Consider the following 13405-nt stretch of genomic DNA (forward strand, 5'->3'; position numbering starts at 1 on the left):
GGGGCCTAGGCCTAGGCCAGGGGTAGGCAACCTTGGCTCTTTTATGACTCGTGGACTTCAACACCCAGAATTCCTGAGCCAGCATGGCTGAGGGGAAAGAGAGAGGTTTCCAAGCTAAGCCATGCTGGCTCAGGAATTCTGGGAGTTGAAGTCCACGAGTCATAAAAGAGCCAAGGTTGCCTACCCCTGCTTAACTCATTTACTATGTTAAGGATTGAGGCACTGTAGAATATGGGTTAATTCAGCAGCCAGGTTAAACATGTTGTGTGAATGAAACCACAGGCTAGTTCAGAGAATAAGTGTGTCGGGCATTTGGGGCAAGGGCAGGCTGATTTAAAAGGCCCTCTAAGTATTCACAGAAGCTATATAGATTGGAAGGGATCTTGGTGATCATTTAGTCCTAGCCCTGGCTGGCTTAAGAGTTATGTAGTTATTCAGCCAGGCCATTTCAAGAATGAAGTGATTATATTAGTAACCCTGGTTAATTATAAGTCAGTGTGAGACACAGTGCCCTGAAGGTAGGAGATTACTCAATTCTCAGCACGCTACTGTCTGACTTATATCCTTTTAAGACAGGAAATGGGAAAATGGCACCATCCACTGCCCTCCCGAAAAAACATCCCCGCCTGTGGAAATCTAGCTTCTCAGGGTTTTCCTTTAACTTTCTCCCTGACTGGCCTGCTTGCCAGAGGCAGGGAATACGTTTGGAAAACAAAGCATTGCGGAAGGCAAGATGGTTGAGATATAAATTTAATAAATAACTAATTTATTTTTATTCCCTCCACCCTCCCAGCGGAGATCTGAGGATTGGCTGACAAGCTTGGCAAAGTTAGCCACCTTTCCAAAGGCCTAGCATTTTATTTATTAGCCAGGATTTGGGCGTTGCCTTCAGGCCTTCAAGATAACGTTTTTCCCAACCCTGGCAGCTTGAAGAACTGTGGACTTCAACTCCCAGAATTCCTCAGCCGGCATTTCTACCCTTTTACTGACATACCTCCATATTCTTTAAAACAACCCTGTCCAACAAACCAGGATGATATGGCTTACCTATATGGCCAATGTCAGAAATTTCATTCTTGGTTTAGCCAAGAATCACCCAATAAAGGCAAAATTGAATCACCAACCTTTATCAGGTCCCAGAATTTCCCCTTTCTTTGCAAAGCGCTGGTTCCCTTCCAGGATAACCAGGCTGAATTCACAAAACATGCTTTATTTCCCCCTCAAGGATAACCAGGGTGCATTCACCCAAAACGCTTAACTTTCCTTCCGGGCTAACCAGGCTACATTCACACACGACAGCTTAACTTTTCCTTCGAGGATAACCAGCCTGCATTCACACGAAACGTTTAACTTTCCTTCCGGGATACAGCCAAACTGCATTCACACGACCCCTTAATTTTTCTTCCAGGATAATCACGTTGCATTCACACACGACACGCTTAAACTTTCCTCCCGGAATAACCATGTTGAATTCACGCGAAACGGTGAACTTTCGTTCCAGGATAATAACCAGGCTGCCCCATTTCTTTGCAAAGCTACCGGTTTCTTTCCAGGGTAACCAGACTGAATTCACACCACGCGGGTTTGTTTTTTTGGTTCCTCCAAGGAGAACCAGGCTGCATTCCCACGACACGCTTCAACTTTCCTTCCGGGCTAACCAGGCTGCATTCCCACGACACGCTCCAAACTTTCCTTCCGGGCTAACCAGGCTGCATTCCCACGACACGCTTCAAACTTTCCTTCCGAGCTAACCAGGCTGCATTCGCACGACACGCTCCAAACTTTCCTTCCGGGCTAACCAGGCTGCATTCCGACGACACGCTTCAACTTTCCTTCCGGGCTAACCAGGCTGCATTCCCACGACACGCTTCAACTTTCCTTCCGGGCTAACCAGGCTGCATTCCCACGACACGCTTCAAACTTTCCTTCCGGGCTAACCAGGCTGCATTCCCACGACACGCTTCAAACTTTCCTTCCGGGCTAACCAGGCTGCATTCCCACGACACGCTTCAACCTTTCCTTCCGGGCTAACCAGGCTGCATTCCCACGACACGCTCCAAACTTTCCTTCCGGCCTAACCAGGCTGCATTCCCACGACACGCTTCAAACTTTCCTTCCGGGCTAACCAGGCTGCATTCCCACGACACGCTCCAAACTTTCCTTCCGGGCTAACCAGGCTGCATTCCCACGACACGCTCCAAACTTTCCTTCCGGGCTAACCAGGCTGCATTCCCACGACACGCTTCAACCTTTCCTTCCGGGCTAACCAGGCTGCATTCCCACGACACGCTTCAACCTTTCCTTCCGGGGCTAACCAGGCTGCATTCTCACGACGCGTTCGACCCGCTTCTTCCCCAAGTCCCGCCTCGGCGCCCCGCACGGGAACCCAGCCCCGGCATCCTTTCAAAAGCAAGGCAAAAATAAACCAGGGCTTGCATCCGGGGGCACCCCGCGTGAACTTTCGCTTTCCTCCCGGGTTCGCTCGCTCACCCAGGCGGAGGAAAAGCACCACGCTGAACATGGAGAGCAAAGTGGGCACCACGACGCCCAGGAAGGTGGAGAGCTTGCGGGACGTCGGAGGCGCTGGCTCCGCTTCCAGCGACGAGCTGCTGCACAGCCGATAAGCCAGCAGCGGGCTCCGCTCCGAGAGGGCGCCGTTCCGACGACCGGGCATGATTCCTGCCGCCGCCGCCGCCGCTGCTGCGCGCACAAAGACGGCCGGCCGAAGCCTCCGGGGCGCAAGAGGCAGGCTGGCCGGCCGGCCCGCCCGCCCCGCCGCCCCTGGACGCGCCGCCCTCGATCCCCGCCTCCTGTCCCGGCTCAACCCGGAGCGCCTCTCGGGCTGGGAGAAGCAGGGAAGCCGGCGGGATCTGCGCGGGGAGCGATCGGTCGTTCCTCTCTCGCCCCCTTGCAGCTCAGTCGGGAAGCTGGGCGCGTTCCCACGACACGCGGGGGTGGGTCGGGTGGAAGCCCCAGCTCTCGCCCCCTTGCAGCTCAGTCGGGAAGCTGGGCGCGTTCCCACGACACGCGGGGGTGGGTCGGGTGGAAGCCCCAGCCCTGGTTTCGGGCGTTCGGGCGAAGCAAGGCACAAGGAAGCGTCGTGTTGGAGGCAACCATGGTTTTTCCACCCTACCTGCACGTGGTCCCCGACTTGCAACCGCTTTGTCAGAATAAGGAGAGTTGGGAAGGGAGCTTGTAGGTCATCTAGTCCACCCCGCCCTCCCCCAAGGACGAGGGCCAGAATTCCTCAGCCAGGTCTCCAACCTTGGCAGATTTTAAGGGTTGGGGGCTTCAAATGAGGACCCAGATTGTTGGGGGCAATTAAGCTGACTTTGTAATAATGCCGCTTGGGTGTGTGTGTGAAAGCCCTAATAAGCAGGCATATACATAGAATGAAGGCTACTGCTAAGCTTGTAAGCTGCCCTGAGTCTTCGGAGAAGGGCGGGATATAAATGGAATTAAAAAAATAAAAAAAAATTAGCACGGCTGACTAAGGAATTCTGGGAATTGAAGTCCACAAGCAGAAGACCCTGCACCCAGGGGTCCTCAACCTCAGCAACTTTTAAGACTTGTGGACTTCAACTCCCAGAATTCCTCAGCCAGGCCTCCAACCTTGGCAACTTTAGGACTTGTGGGCTTCAGCTCCCAGAATTCTTCAGCCAGGCCTCCCATCTTAACAATTTAAGACTTGTGGACTTCAACTCCCAGAATTCCTCAGCCAGGCCTCCAACCTTGGCAACTTCAGGACTTGTGGGCTTCAGCTCCCAGAATTCTTCAGCCAGGCCTCCCATCTTAACAATTTAAGACTTGTGGACTTCAACTCCCAGAATTCCTCAGCCAGGCCTCCAACCTTGGCAACTTTAGGACTTGTGGACTTTAGCACGGCTGGCTAAGGAATTCTGGGAGTTGAAGTCCACGCCGCTTAAAGTTGCCCGGGTTAGAAAACACTGTCCTGAGCTGTTATTGGTCACTTCTGGTCAGCAAATACTACTTAGCCACATCTAAATTGCTGGACTTTGAGACAGGAAAAAAATGATGACATTTCTTAGAAATTCAGATTTCCTCCGTGGGGAGGGTCTACAGATAATGGCATTTTCTTTGTCCCTTGTGATTAATTTTGTCAGGTTCTTTTTCTCTGGAGAGATGGGGGCTCAGCATATCTTGAACTCGCCTCCCTTTTAGCTCCCAAGCCACCTTCTCAGGTAAGCAACGCTGGAAGGACAAGCCTCAGATTTGTTACGGGTGTTTCATCTAAACTCAGTTTTCCCCAGGTTTCAAGTTGGTGTTTTAAAACTAGCTTTCTTCTCCCCACCCCCACCCCAAAAAACACCTCCTGACAATCCCTTGGACTAAAATTCTCCAATTGCAGATGGGTTTGAAACCAAAAGTTGCAGTGTAGAACATTATCAGCCAATCTTTTTCAACCTTGTTGACTTTAAGAAGTGTGGACTTCAAGTCCCAGAATCCCCCTGGCAGAATTCTGGGAGTTGAAGTCCAAACGTCTTAAAAGTTGCCAAGGTTGACATATGTTGTTATACAGATCAGGGGTCTTCAAACTTGGCCCTTTTATGACTTGCGGACTTCAATGCCCAGAATTCCTCATCCAGGAATTCCTGGATGAGGAATTCTGGGCGTTGAAGTCCGCAAGTCATAAAAGGGCCAAGTTTGAAGACCCCTGTTATAGGTGCTTAGCGACCTTAAGACGCTTAGCGACTGTTCAAAGTTATGACGGTCCACCCAAAAACTACAACCAGGGTCCAATGGCCGCCTTCCCCAGTGGTCACATGACCTCATTTCAGCCACTCAGCAACAGCCCGCATGTACACCGATTTGCTGTAGTCAGAGTGACCTCAGGTTACACTTTTGCTGAAAACGAGACTTGAGTTCTAATTTTCAGCAAAAACTCCACCTAGCAAACAGTGGGTTCACTTAATGACCTTGGCTTTTACTTACCGTAATGGCCGTGGCATTCACTTAATGGCCGCTACAAAGAAAAGTCATTAAAATTGGGTCTGGTCACGTGACGGCCCATTTTCCGACTGTTACGACTTTTAGCCATAACGGGCAGGTTCCACAATGGCCATACGTTGAGAGCTACCTGCATTTTATTTTGCATTTGTTTCTTTTATCGATCACCCCATTTCTCCCCAATCCAGAGGCAGCTTTTATTATAAAATATGATAAGCAGAGAAGCAAAAAAACAGGTTCTCCATTAATAAAGGGGAAGTACCTTAGCCCACTCACTCCCAATCCATGGGGGATTTTCACCGGGGTTTTAATCCAATGGACGGTCTCTCCTATCCTCTCCAAGTTCTCCAAACTTGGCGACTTTGAGACTCGTGGACTTCAACTCCCAGAATTCCCCAGCCAGCCATGCTGGCTGGGGAATTCTGGGAGTTGAAGTCCACGAGTCTCAAAGTCGCCAAGTTTGAACAACCCTACCTTAATCCATTCAAAAAAATTGTTCAGCCACGAATAATCCAGTTCCCCCTGGACTTACAACTCTAAGTGAGCCCCCAAATTTTCTGTTCTCGAGTGAGACATTTGTTAAGTGACTTTTTGTCCTGTTTTACGACCTGTCTTGCCACAGCGGTTCAGTCAATCGCTGCCGCTTGTAAGTTACTAACATGGTTGTTAAGTGATTCTGGCTTCCCCCCACTGGCTTTGCTTGTCAACGGGTCGCAAAAGGGGATCACGTGACCCTGGCTCCCAGCCACGGTCGTAAGTATGAGTCAGTGGCCAAGTGGCTGAATTTGACTACCACAAAGCTGTAAGTGAAAAGCGGTCCTAAGTTACTTTTTCCAGCGAACGGTCACGAAATGAAACGGGACTAGCCTGTAGAAGCAGGAGCCAAGGCTGGCCTCTTGTCCTCCCCAGAACGTCTGCCTCCTCCTCCTCCTCCTCCTCTTGTGGAGGTGCCAGGAGTGTGACTTTCCAACTTCCCCAGCAACACCCAGGACACAACAACACAAGACTGAAGTCACGGGAACGTGTCTTGCAGGCAGCCAGGAATGAGTCACAGGGCAGAGCCGTCAAGCCACAGGCTTTCGCGAGGCCTAACAACAACGATTAAATTTCAAAGCCACGTTACAGATAGTCCTCGACTTACGGCTGCGACTGGGCCCGAAATTTCTGTGGCAGTTGCTAAGGGGGTTGCTTGTCAGAAGGTTGCAAAATGGGGTCACCTGACTCCTGGGGACTCTGTGACCGTCGTAAATATGAGTCAGTTGCCAAGGGTCCGAATTTTGATCATGTGACCGCGGGGATGCTGCAACGGTTGTAAAGGGGGGGGGGAACCGTCATAGGTCACTTTTTCCCGTGCTGTTGTAACTTCAAACAGTCAGTAAATGGTTGTAAGCAGAAGTCTGGGAAAATCCCCCAGAAAAATTTGGAACAAATGTGTGTGTGCGTGCGTGTGTGTGTGTTTGTTTCTGTTATTTTTTGTCCTTTTTTTCCCCAAAGCTGCTTGGAAAAAGACAGAAAAAAACCTGTTGGGTTTTTTTTTTCTTCCAATTTTTTCAGTTTCCCCCCCCCCCCAAGGACTACTTGTGCATATTCCATGGGTTAAAATTCACTTTATATATAATTGATTGAAAAGGTCCCGAACAATGTGGGCAGCCATGAATAGTCAGGAAATGAAGTCTGGACTGTTGGAAAGCAAATCTAATTATGTAAATGGGTTAACCCAGGGTTTCCCAACCTTGGCAACTTGAAGCTGTGTGGACTTCAGCTCCCAGAATTCCCCAGCCAGCCATGCTGAAATCCACGAAAAAGATTAACCTATAGAACTGGGGCCTTCAAACTTGGCAACTTTAGGACCTGTGATCTTCAACTCCCAGAATTCCTCAGCCAGGTCTCCAACCTTGGCAACTTTAGGACTTGTGAGCTTCAGTTCCCAGAATTCCTCAGCCAGGCATCCATCTTGACAACTTTAGGACTTGTGGACTTCAACTCCCAGAATTCCTCAGCCAGGCCTCCCATCTATAGAACAGGGGTTTTGAAACTTGGCAACTTTAAGACTTGTGGACTTCAACTCCCAGAATTTTTCAGCCAGGCATCCATCTTGACAACTTTAGGTCAACTCCCAGAACTCCTCAGCCAGGCCTCCAACCTTGGCAACTTTAGGACTTGTGGGCTTCAACTCCTGGGATTCCTCAGCTAGGCCTCCGTCTATAGAACAGGGGTCTTGAAACTTGGCAACTTTAAGACTTGTGGACTTCAACTCCCAGAATTCCTCAGCCAGGCCTCCAACCTTGGCAACTTTAGGACTTGTGGGCTTCAACTCCTGGGATTCCTCAGCCAGGCCTCCGTCTATATAGAACAGGGGTCTTGAAACTTGGCAACTTTAAGACTTGTGGACTTCAGCTCCCAGAATTCCTCAGCCAGGGCTGGCTGAGGAATTCTGGGAGCTGAAGTCCAAAAGTCTTAAAGTTGCCATGTTTCAAGACCCCTGCTATAGAACAATAGACTGCAATTTTTATCCGCCAACTCAACTGCATCATCCTCTCCCATATCACACTTCTCTCTCTCTGTCTCTCTCTCTCTGTGTCTCTGTCTCTGTCTCTGTCTCTGTCTCTCTCTCTCTCTCTCTCTCTCTCTCTCACACACACACACACACACACAAACACGAGGAAATTACACTTTGACTTAAGCTCTACTTTTCAAAGCCACTAAGCATTTCCTTTGGCGGCCGGTCAAAATCCACCTACCTTACTCACATTAACAGATGGAGCAACGTGGCTTCTAATTAGCGCAAAGCACCACCCGGATATTAACTCTGAGCTGGTCCTTTTAACTCCTTGGGAACCGTATACCGGTAGTCCTTGACTTAACAACCAAAACCTAGCCCAAAATGTCTGTCGTTAAGCGAGACATTTGTTAAGTGAGTTTTGCCCCATTTTACGACCCTTCTTGCCACAGTTTATTTATTTATTTATTTATTTTATTGCATTTATATACCGCCCTATTCCCGAAGGACTCAGGGTGGTTTACAGGGTAATTAAAAACCAAGATACAAAAGTTAAAAACAAATTTTAAAAAAAATTATATATGTCCCTGCATAAATAAAACCCCAATTAAAATAAAATTAATCCTCAGCCTGGGCCAGAGAGCTCGAAGAGCCAGGTCTTCAGGCCCCGGCGGAATGAACGGAGGTCGGGGGCAGTCCTCAGCTCCACTGGCAGCTGGTTCCAAAGGGCAGGCGCCCCCACTGAGAAGGCCCTATCCCTGGGTGTCACCCGCCGGCAATCTCTTACCGGAGGGACCCTGAGAAGACCCTCCCTGTGGGAGCGCACTGGACGAAGGGAGCTTGATGCCGGCAGCAGGTGTTCCCTCAGATATCCCGGACCCAAGCCATTTAGGGCTTTATAGGTCATCACCAGCACCTTGAATCTCACCCGGAGGGCAACCGGAAGCCAATGCAGCTCGCGGAGTAGAGGTGTTACATGGGAGTATCGGGAAACCCCCATCACAACCCGCGCGGCCGCATTCTGCACCAGCTGAAGCCTCCGAGTGGTCCTCAAGGGCAGCCCCATGTAGAGAGCATTGCAGTAGTCTAACCGGGAGGTCACGAGCGCATGAGTGACTGTGCGCAAGGCATCTCGGTCCAGATAGGGTCGCAACTGGCGCACCAGGCGAACCTGGGCAAAAGCCCCCCTGGTCACAGCTCCTATATGCTAAGTGAATCACTGCAGTTCTTAAGCCAGTAACACTGTTGTTAAGTGAATCTGGCCTCTCCGTTGCTTGTCAGGAGGTCGCAAACGGGGATCCCGTGTGACCCCACCAGGACATGGCAACTGTCATGAATACATGCAGAGTTGCTGAGACTCTGAAGTTTGATCACGTGACCATGGGGGGGGGGAATACTGCAAGGGCCATCACTGTGAAAAACGGTCATAAGTCACCTTTGTCGGTGCCGCTGTCACTTTGAACGGTCACTAAAATGAACTATTGTAAGATGGGGACTACCTGTGTTTGGTTCGACTTGCAACTGTTCACTTAGTGACCATTCAAAGTGACAACGGTACTGAAAAACGTAGAATAGAATGGAAATAGAAGAGAAGAGAAGAGAACTAGAATAGAATAGAATAGAATAGAATATGGAATGGAATAAGAATAGAATAGAATAGAATTGAATTGAATAGAATAGAATAGAATAGAATAGAATAGAATAGAATAGAATAGAATAGAATAGAATAGAATAGAATAGAATAGAATAGAATAGAATAGAATAGAATAGAATAGAATAGAATAGAATAGAATAGAATAGAATAGAATAGAATAGAATAGAATAGAAACAGAACAGAATAGAAACAGAACAGAACTAGAATAGAATAGAATAGAATAGAATAATAGAACAGAACAGAAGAATAGAATAGAATAGAAATAGGAATAGAATAGAATAGAATAGAATAGAATAGAATGGAATGGAATGGAATGGAATGGAATGGAATGGAATGGAATGCAATGCAATGCAATGCAATAGAATAGAATAGAATAGAATAGGAGCTAGAAGGGACCTTGGAGGTCTTCTAGTCCAGCCCCCTGCTCAAGCAGGAGAACCTATACCATCTCAGACAAGTGACAGTCCAGTCTCTTCTTAAAAACCTGCAGTAATGGAGCGCCCACGATTTCCGGTGGCAAGGTGTTCCACTGGTTGATTGTCCTCACTGTTAGGAAGCTTCTCCTTAAAATTCCAGGTTGCTTCTCTCTTTGATCAATTTCCAACCATTGTTTCCTGTCCTGCCTTCTGATACTTTGGTGAATAATTTGACCCCCCCCTCTTCTTTGTGGCAGCCCCTCAAATACTGGAATGTTGCTATCATGTCTCCCCTCTTTCTTCTTTCCTTTAGACTGGCCAAACCCAAGTCCTGCAGCCGTTCTTCGTATGTTTTGGTCTCCAGGTGACTTATGTCCATTTTTCACACGTACAGCTGTTGCAGCATCCCAAGGGTGACGTGATCAGAATTCAGGCACTTGGCAACTGACTCACATTTACGACGGTTGCCGTGTCCCCCAGGGTCACGTGATCCCCTTTTGGGATCTTCTGACCAGCAAAATCAATGGGGGAAGCCGGATTCACTTAACAACCGGGTGACTGACTTAAGAACTGCCGAGACTCCTTTAACAACTGCTGCAAGGAAGGGCATAAAATGTGGCAAAGCTCCCTTAGCAACAGCTCCATTGTGGTCCTAAGTCGAGGACTAGCTGTTCGGGATTTTTAGAAAGGGGATGAGATTTTTGCACGCTGACACTCGCCATCTTGCAGAATTTGGACCTCCCTTTTTCCGGTGCAAATACATATTTTGCTTTTGTATTAAAGGGGAACAAGATTCGTATCCAGTCTCTGCATGCAGGGAGATATCTGGCCTGCTTGTGCCACCACACTCATCTTTTGCAAGCAAAAACCAACAACAAACCGTGTGACATTTTAAAACTTTGACTCCTGTAAGTATAATCTGACTCCAGCTTAAGGTAAGCTCTCCTTCCAGACTAGAGTGTGGAAATGATGGTCCTGTGACGGAATAAATTCTTCTGCAATCAGGTAGAAATAGGTTTGTTTTTACTTGGCGGTAAAGACCTGTCTGTTCCACGGCAATAAAAATAAATCTTAGGCCTCCATAAAATATAGCGTTGGCAAAAGTGATTATCCTTAGGCAGGTGTTTGAATTAGATGCTCTTCCCACGTTCCAAAAAAAGTTCCCCTTTGGTACAGAGATATGCAGGGGTCTTCAAACTTGGCCCTTTTTTTGACTCGTGGACTTCAACTCCCAGAATTCCTCAGCCAGCGGGCCACGCTGGCTGAGGAATTCTGGGAGTTGAAGTCCACGAGTCATAAAAGGGCCAAGTTTGAAGACCCCTGTTCTTAAGGCATACATACACCAGGACAATATTCAGCTGTGGAATATAGACCAAAGCCAAGGCTGCTATTTGTCAAGATTAATCATATTAGCTATCAAAATGGGATACGAGCTTCAAACGGGGGGAAGACAACTTGAGAACCAGGACTAAATAATTTATGCTTTCACTCCAAGTATTTTACAGAAGGGATTATGTTTATTTAATATGTGTTTGCTCCCTAACCATTCACTAGCATGCATTTGCTTCCTTCATAAAGAAAGAAAGTGGCCAATTATTTTGGGTTTATCGAGCATGTGGAGTTATAAATTAACTACACTAGCTGGGTTTGTATGTTATGTGTAAGCTACCAAAAAACAAAAACAACCCCCCCCCCCGAGCGAAGGACTATATGCCAACTAAACTTAAGCTGCTTTGTGACTGCAACAGATTTGGTTAGTAAAGGAGAATATCTGTAGGTTCAGGGTTGAAATGTGGGGTCCATAGCGATTTTCTTGCAGACGTTTCATTACCCAACTAGGTAACATCATCAGTGCAAACCCCTTCCGCTTCCAGCACTGGTGATGTTACCTAGTTGGGTAATGAAACGTCTGCAAGAAAATCACCAAGGTCAGAGAGCACCAAGGACCCCCACAGTCTTTTTCCTCCTCCTCCTCCTCCTCCTCCTCCTCCTCCATCCTCCTCCTCCCTCCCCCTGTAAACCCCACTCCTTTCTAGCACTGATGATGTTACCTAGTTGGGTAATGAAACTTCTGCAAGAAGACAACCAAACTCAGGAAGCACCAAGGACCCCATAGCTCTCCTCCTCCCCCTTCTCCTCTTCCTCCTTCCTCCTCCTCCTCTTCTTCCTCCTCTTTGCAAATCCCACTCCCTTCTATCACTGATGATGTGAAATGTCCACAAGAAAACAACCAAGTTCACAGAGAACCAAGGAGCCCACAGTCCTCCTCCTCCTCCTCCTCCTCCTCCTCCTCCTCCTCCTCCTCCTCCTCCTCCTCCTCTCCACACATCAATTCCCTTCTAGAACTGATGTTACCAAGTTGGGTCATGAAAAACCAAGGGAAAAAACCAAGCTGAGAGAGCACCAAGGACCCCACAGTCCTCCTCTTCCTCTTCTTCTTCTTCTTCTTCCTCCTCCTCCTCCCCCTCCTCTCTTCTAGCACTGATGATGTTCCCTAGTTGGGTCATGAAACGTTTGAAGGAAAACAACCAAGCTCAGAGAGCACCAAGGACCCCACAGTCCTCCTCCTCCTCTTCCTCCTTTTCTTCCTCCTCCTCTTCCTCCTCCTCCTCCTCCTCCTCCTCCACCTCCTCCTCCTCCTTCTCCCCTTCTAGCACTGATGGTGTTCTCTATTTGGGTCATGAAACGTCTGCAAGAAAACCACCCAGCTCAGACAGCACCAGGGACCTCTCAGATTCGGCTAAAACAAATTGTGCTGATAAGGCAGAGGTTGTGTAGGTGAGAGAGGACGGATGTGCGAACCGGATACAGAGAACCTCCAAGCTTAGCCTCTCCAAGCTGTGGAATGAATTAATGTACGGAAATAAGCAGAAGCAGAGAAAATAAATTCAAAGCGGGAGCATATTTACTTTCTTCTCTTTCTTTTTTGAAAAATACAAAAGCATTGACGTCAGGACAAGACGTCTGGAAGCTTGCACCCGTTGCCTTCGAACTGCCTCGCTTGCAGAAAAGGAGGGTTGAAATTAGAGAAATGACGGGTTTTGTTCTGCCTTGCCCATGAGCACGTGCTAAAAATTCAGACGGATTTTTTTTTTCCTCCTCAAGTTGATGATTGCCAAACGGAATGCAGAACGGCCGGGAAGCCAAAGGTCATCCCGGCCTTTGAACCAGCGTGGTTTGGAGGCAAAAGGAGATTTTTTATTTTATCTTTTTTTTTAAAAAAAAAATTATTTCTCTGCTTCTGCTTATTTCCGCGCATTAATTCATTCCACAGCGCTCTCCGAGATTTTCTTGCAGACGTTTCGTTACCCAACTAGGTAACATCATCAGTGCAAACCCCTTCCGCTTCCAGCACTGGTGATGTTACCTAGTTGGGTAATGAAACGTCTGTAAGAAAATCACCAAGGTCAGAGAGCACCAAGGACCCCCACAGTCTTTTTCCTCCTCCTCCTCCTCCTCCTCCTCCTCCTCCTCCTCCACTGGCAGAGATGCTGCTTCCCATCCTCCAGTTCTCCAGCAATGGCCAAAATGGAGCCCAACATGTCTTTTTAAACAATATTTTATTAATTGTCCAATTTTACATTTAAGTATTTAAAAAGCAACGGGGTGACTGGGTTAATCAATAGTTCGACAACAAAATCTTTAGTGCAAATCTCAAATTACGACATCAGAAATTTCTTCTCTTTTTTTCCCCCTTCACATTTACTGTCTCTCGTATTCAAGCTAGGACAGTTCTTACTATATCAACTCGGTAAAAACATCATTATGACATTTATCAGTAAATTTTTAGCTTATACCTATCTTAATCACATTCAATCTTCATAAACAATCCATAAAAGGTAAAGGTAAAGGTTCCCCTGCACATGC

General features: G+C 47.8%; 1 protein-coding gene across 2 annotated transcripts in view; it reads right to left on the reverse strand.

Annotated features, from left to right (window-relative positions):
- The window catches only part of LOC308669013 (solute carrier family 12 member 9-like), a 376525-nt gene that overhangs the window by 116289 nt on the left and 246831 nt on the right, over positions 1–13405 (reverse strand). Inside the window, exon 1 of one of the 2 annotated variants that reach the window (XM_081329436.1) lies at positions 2491–2721. The exons of the other annotated variant lie outside the window; for it this stretch is intronic. Within the exon in view, the coding sequence (XP_081185562.1) occupies positions 2491–2674 (184 nt within the window). The 5' untranslated portion in view covers positions 2675–2721. Of the gene's footprint in view, positions 1–2490; positions 2722–13405 lie in introns of those variants that run through there. 2 annotated transcript variants of the gene reach the window in all.

This window comes from Vipera berus, assembly GCF_964194415.1.
Source record: "Vipera berus genome assembly, chromosome: 5".
In the NCBI taxonomy this organism is placed as follows: Eukaryota; Metazoa; Chordata; class Lepidosauria; order Squamata; family Viperidae; genus Vipera; species Vipera berus.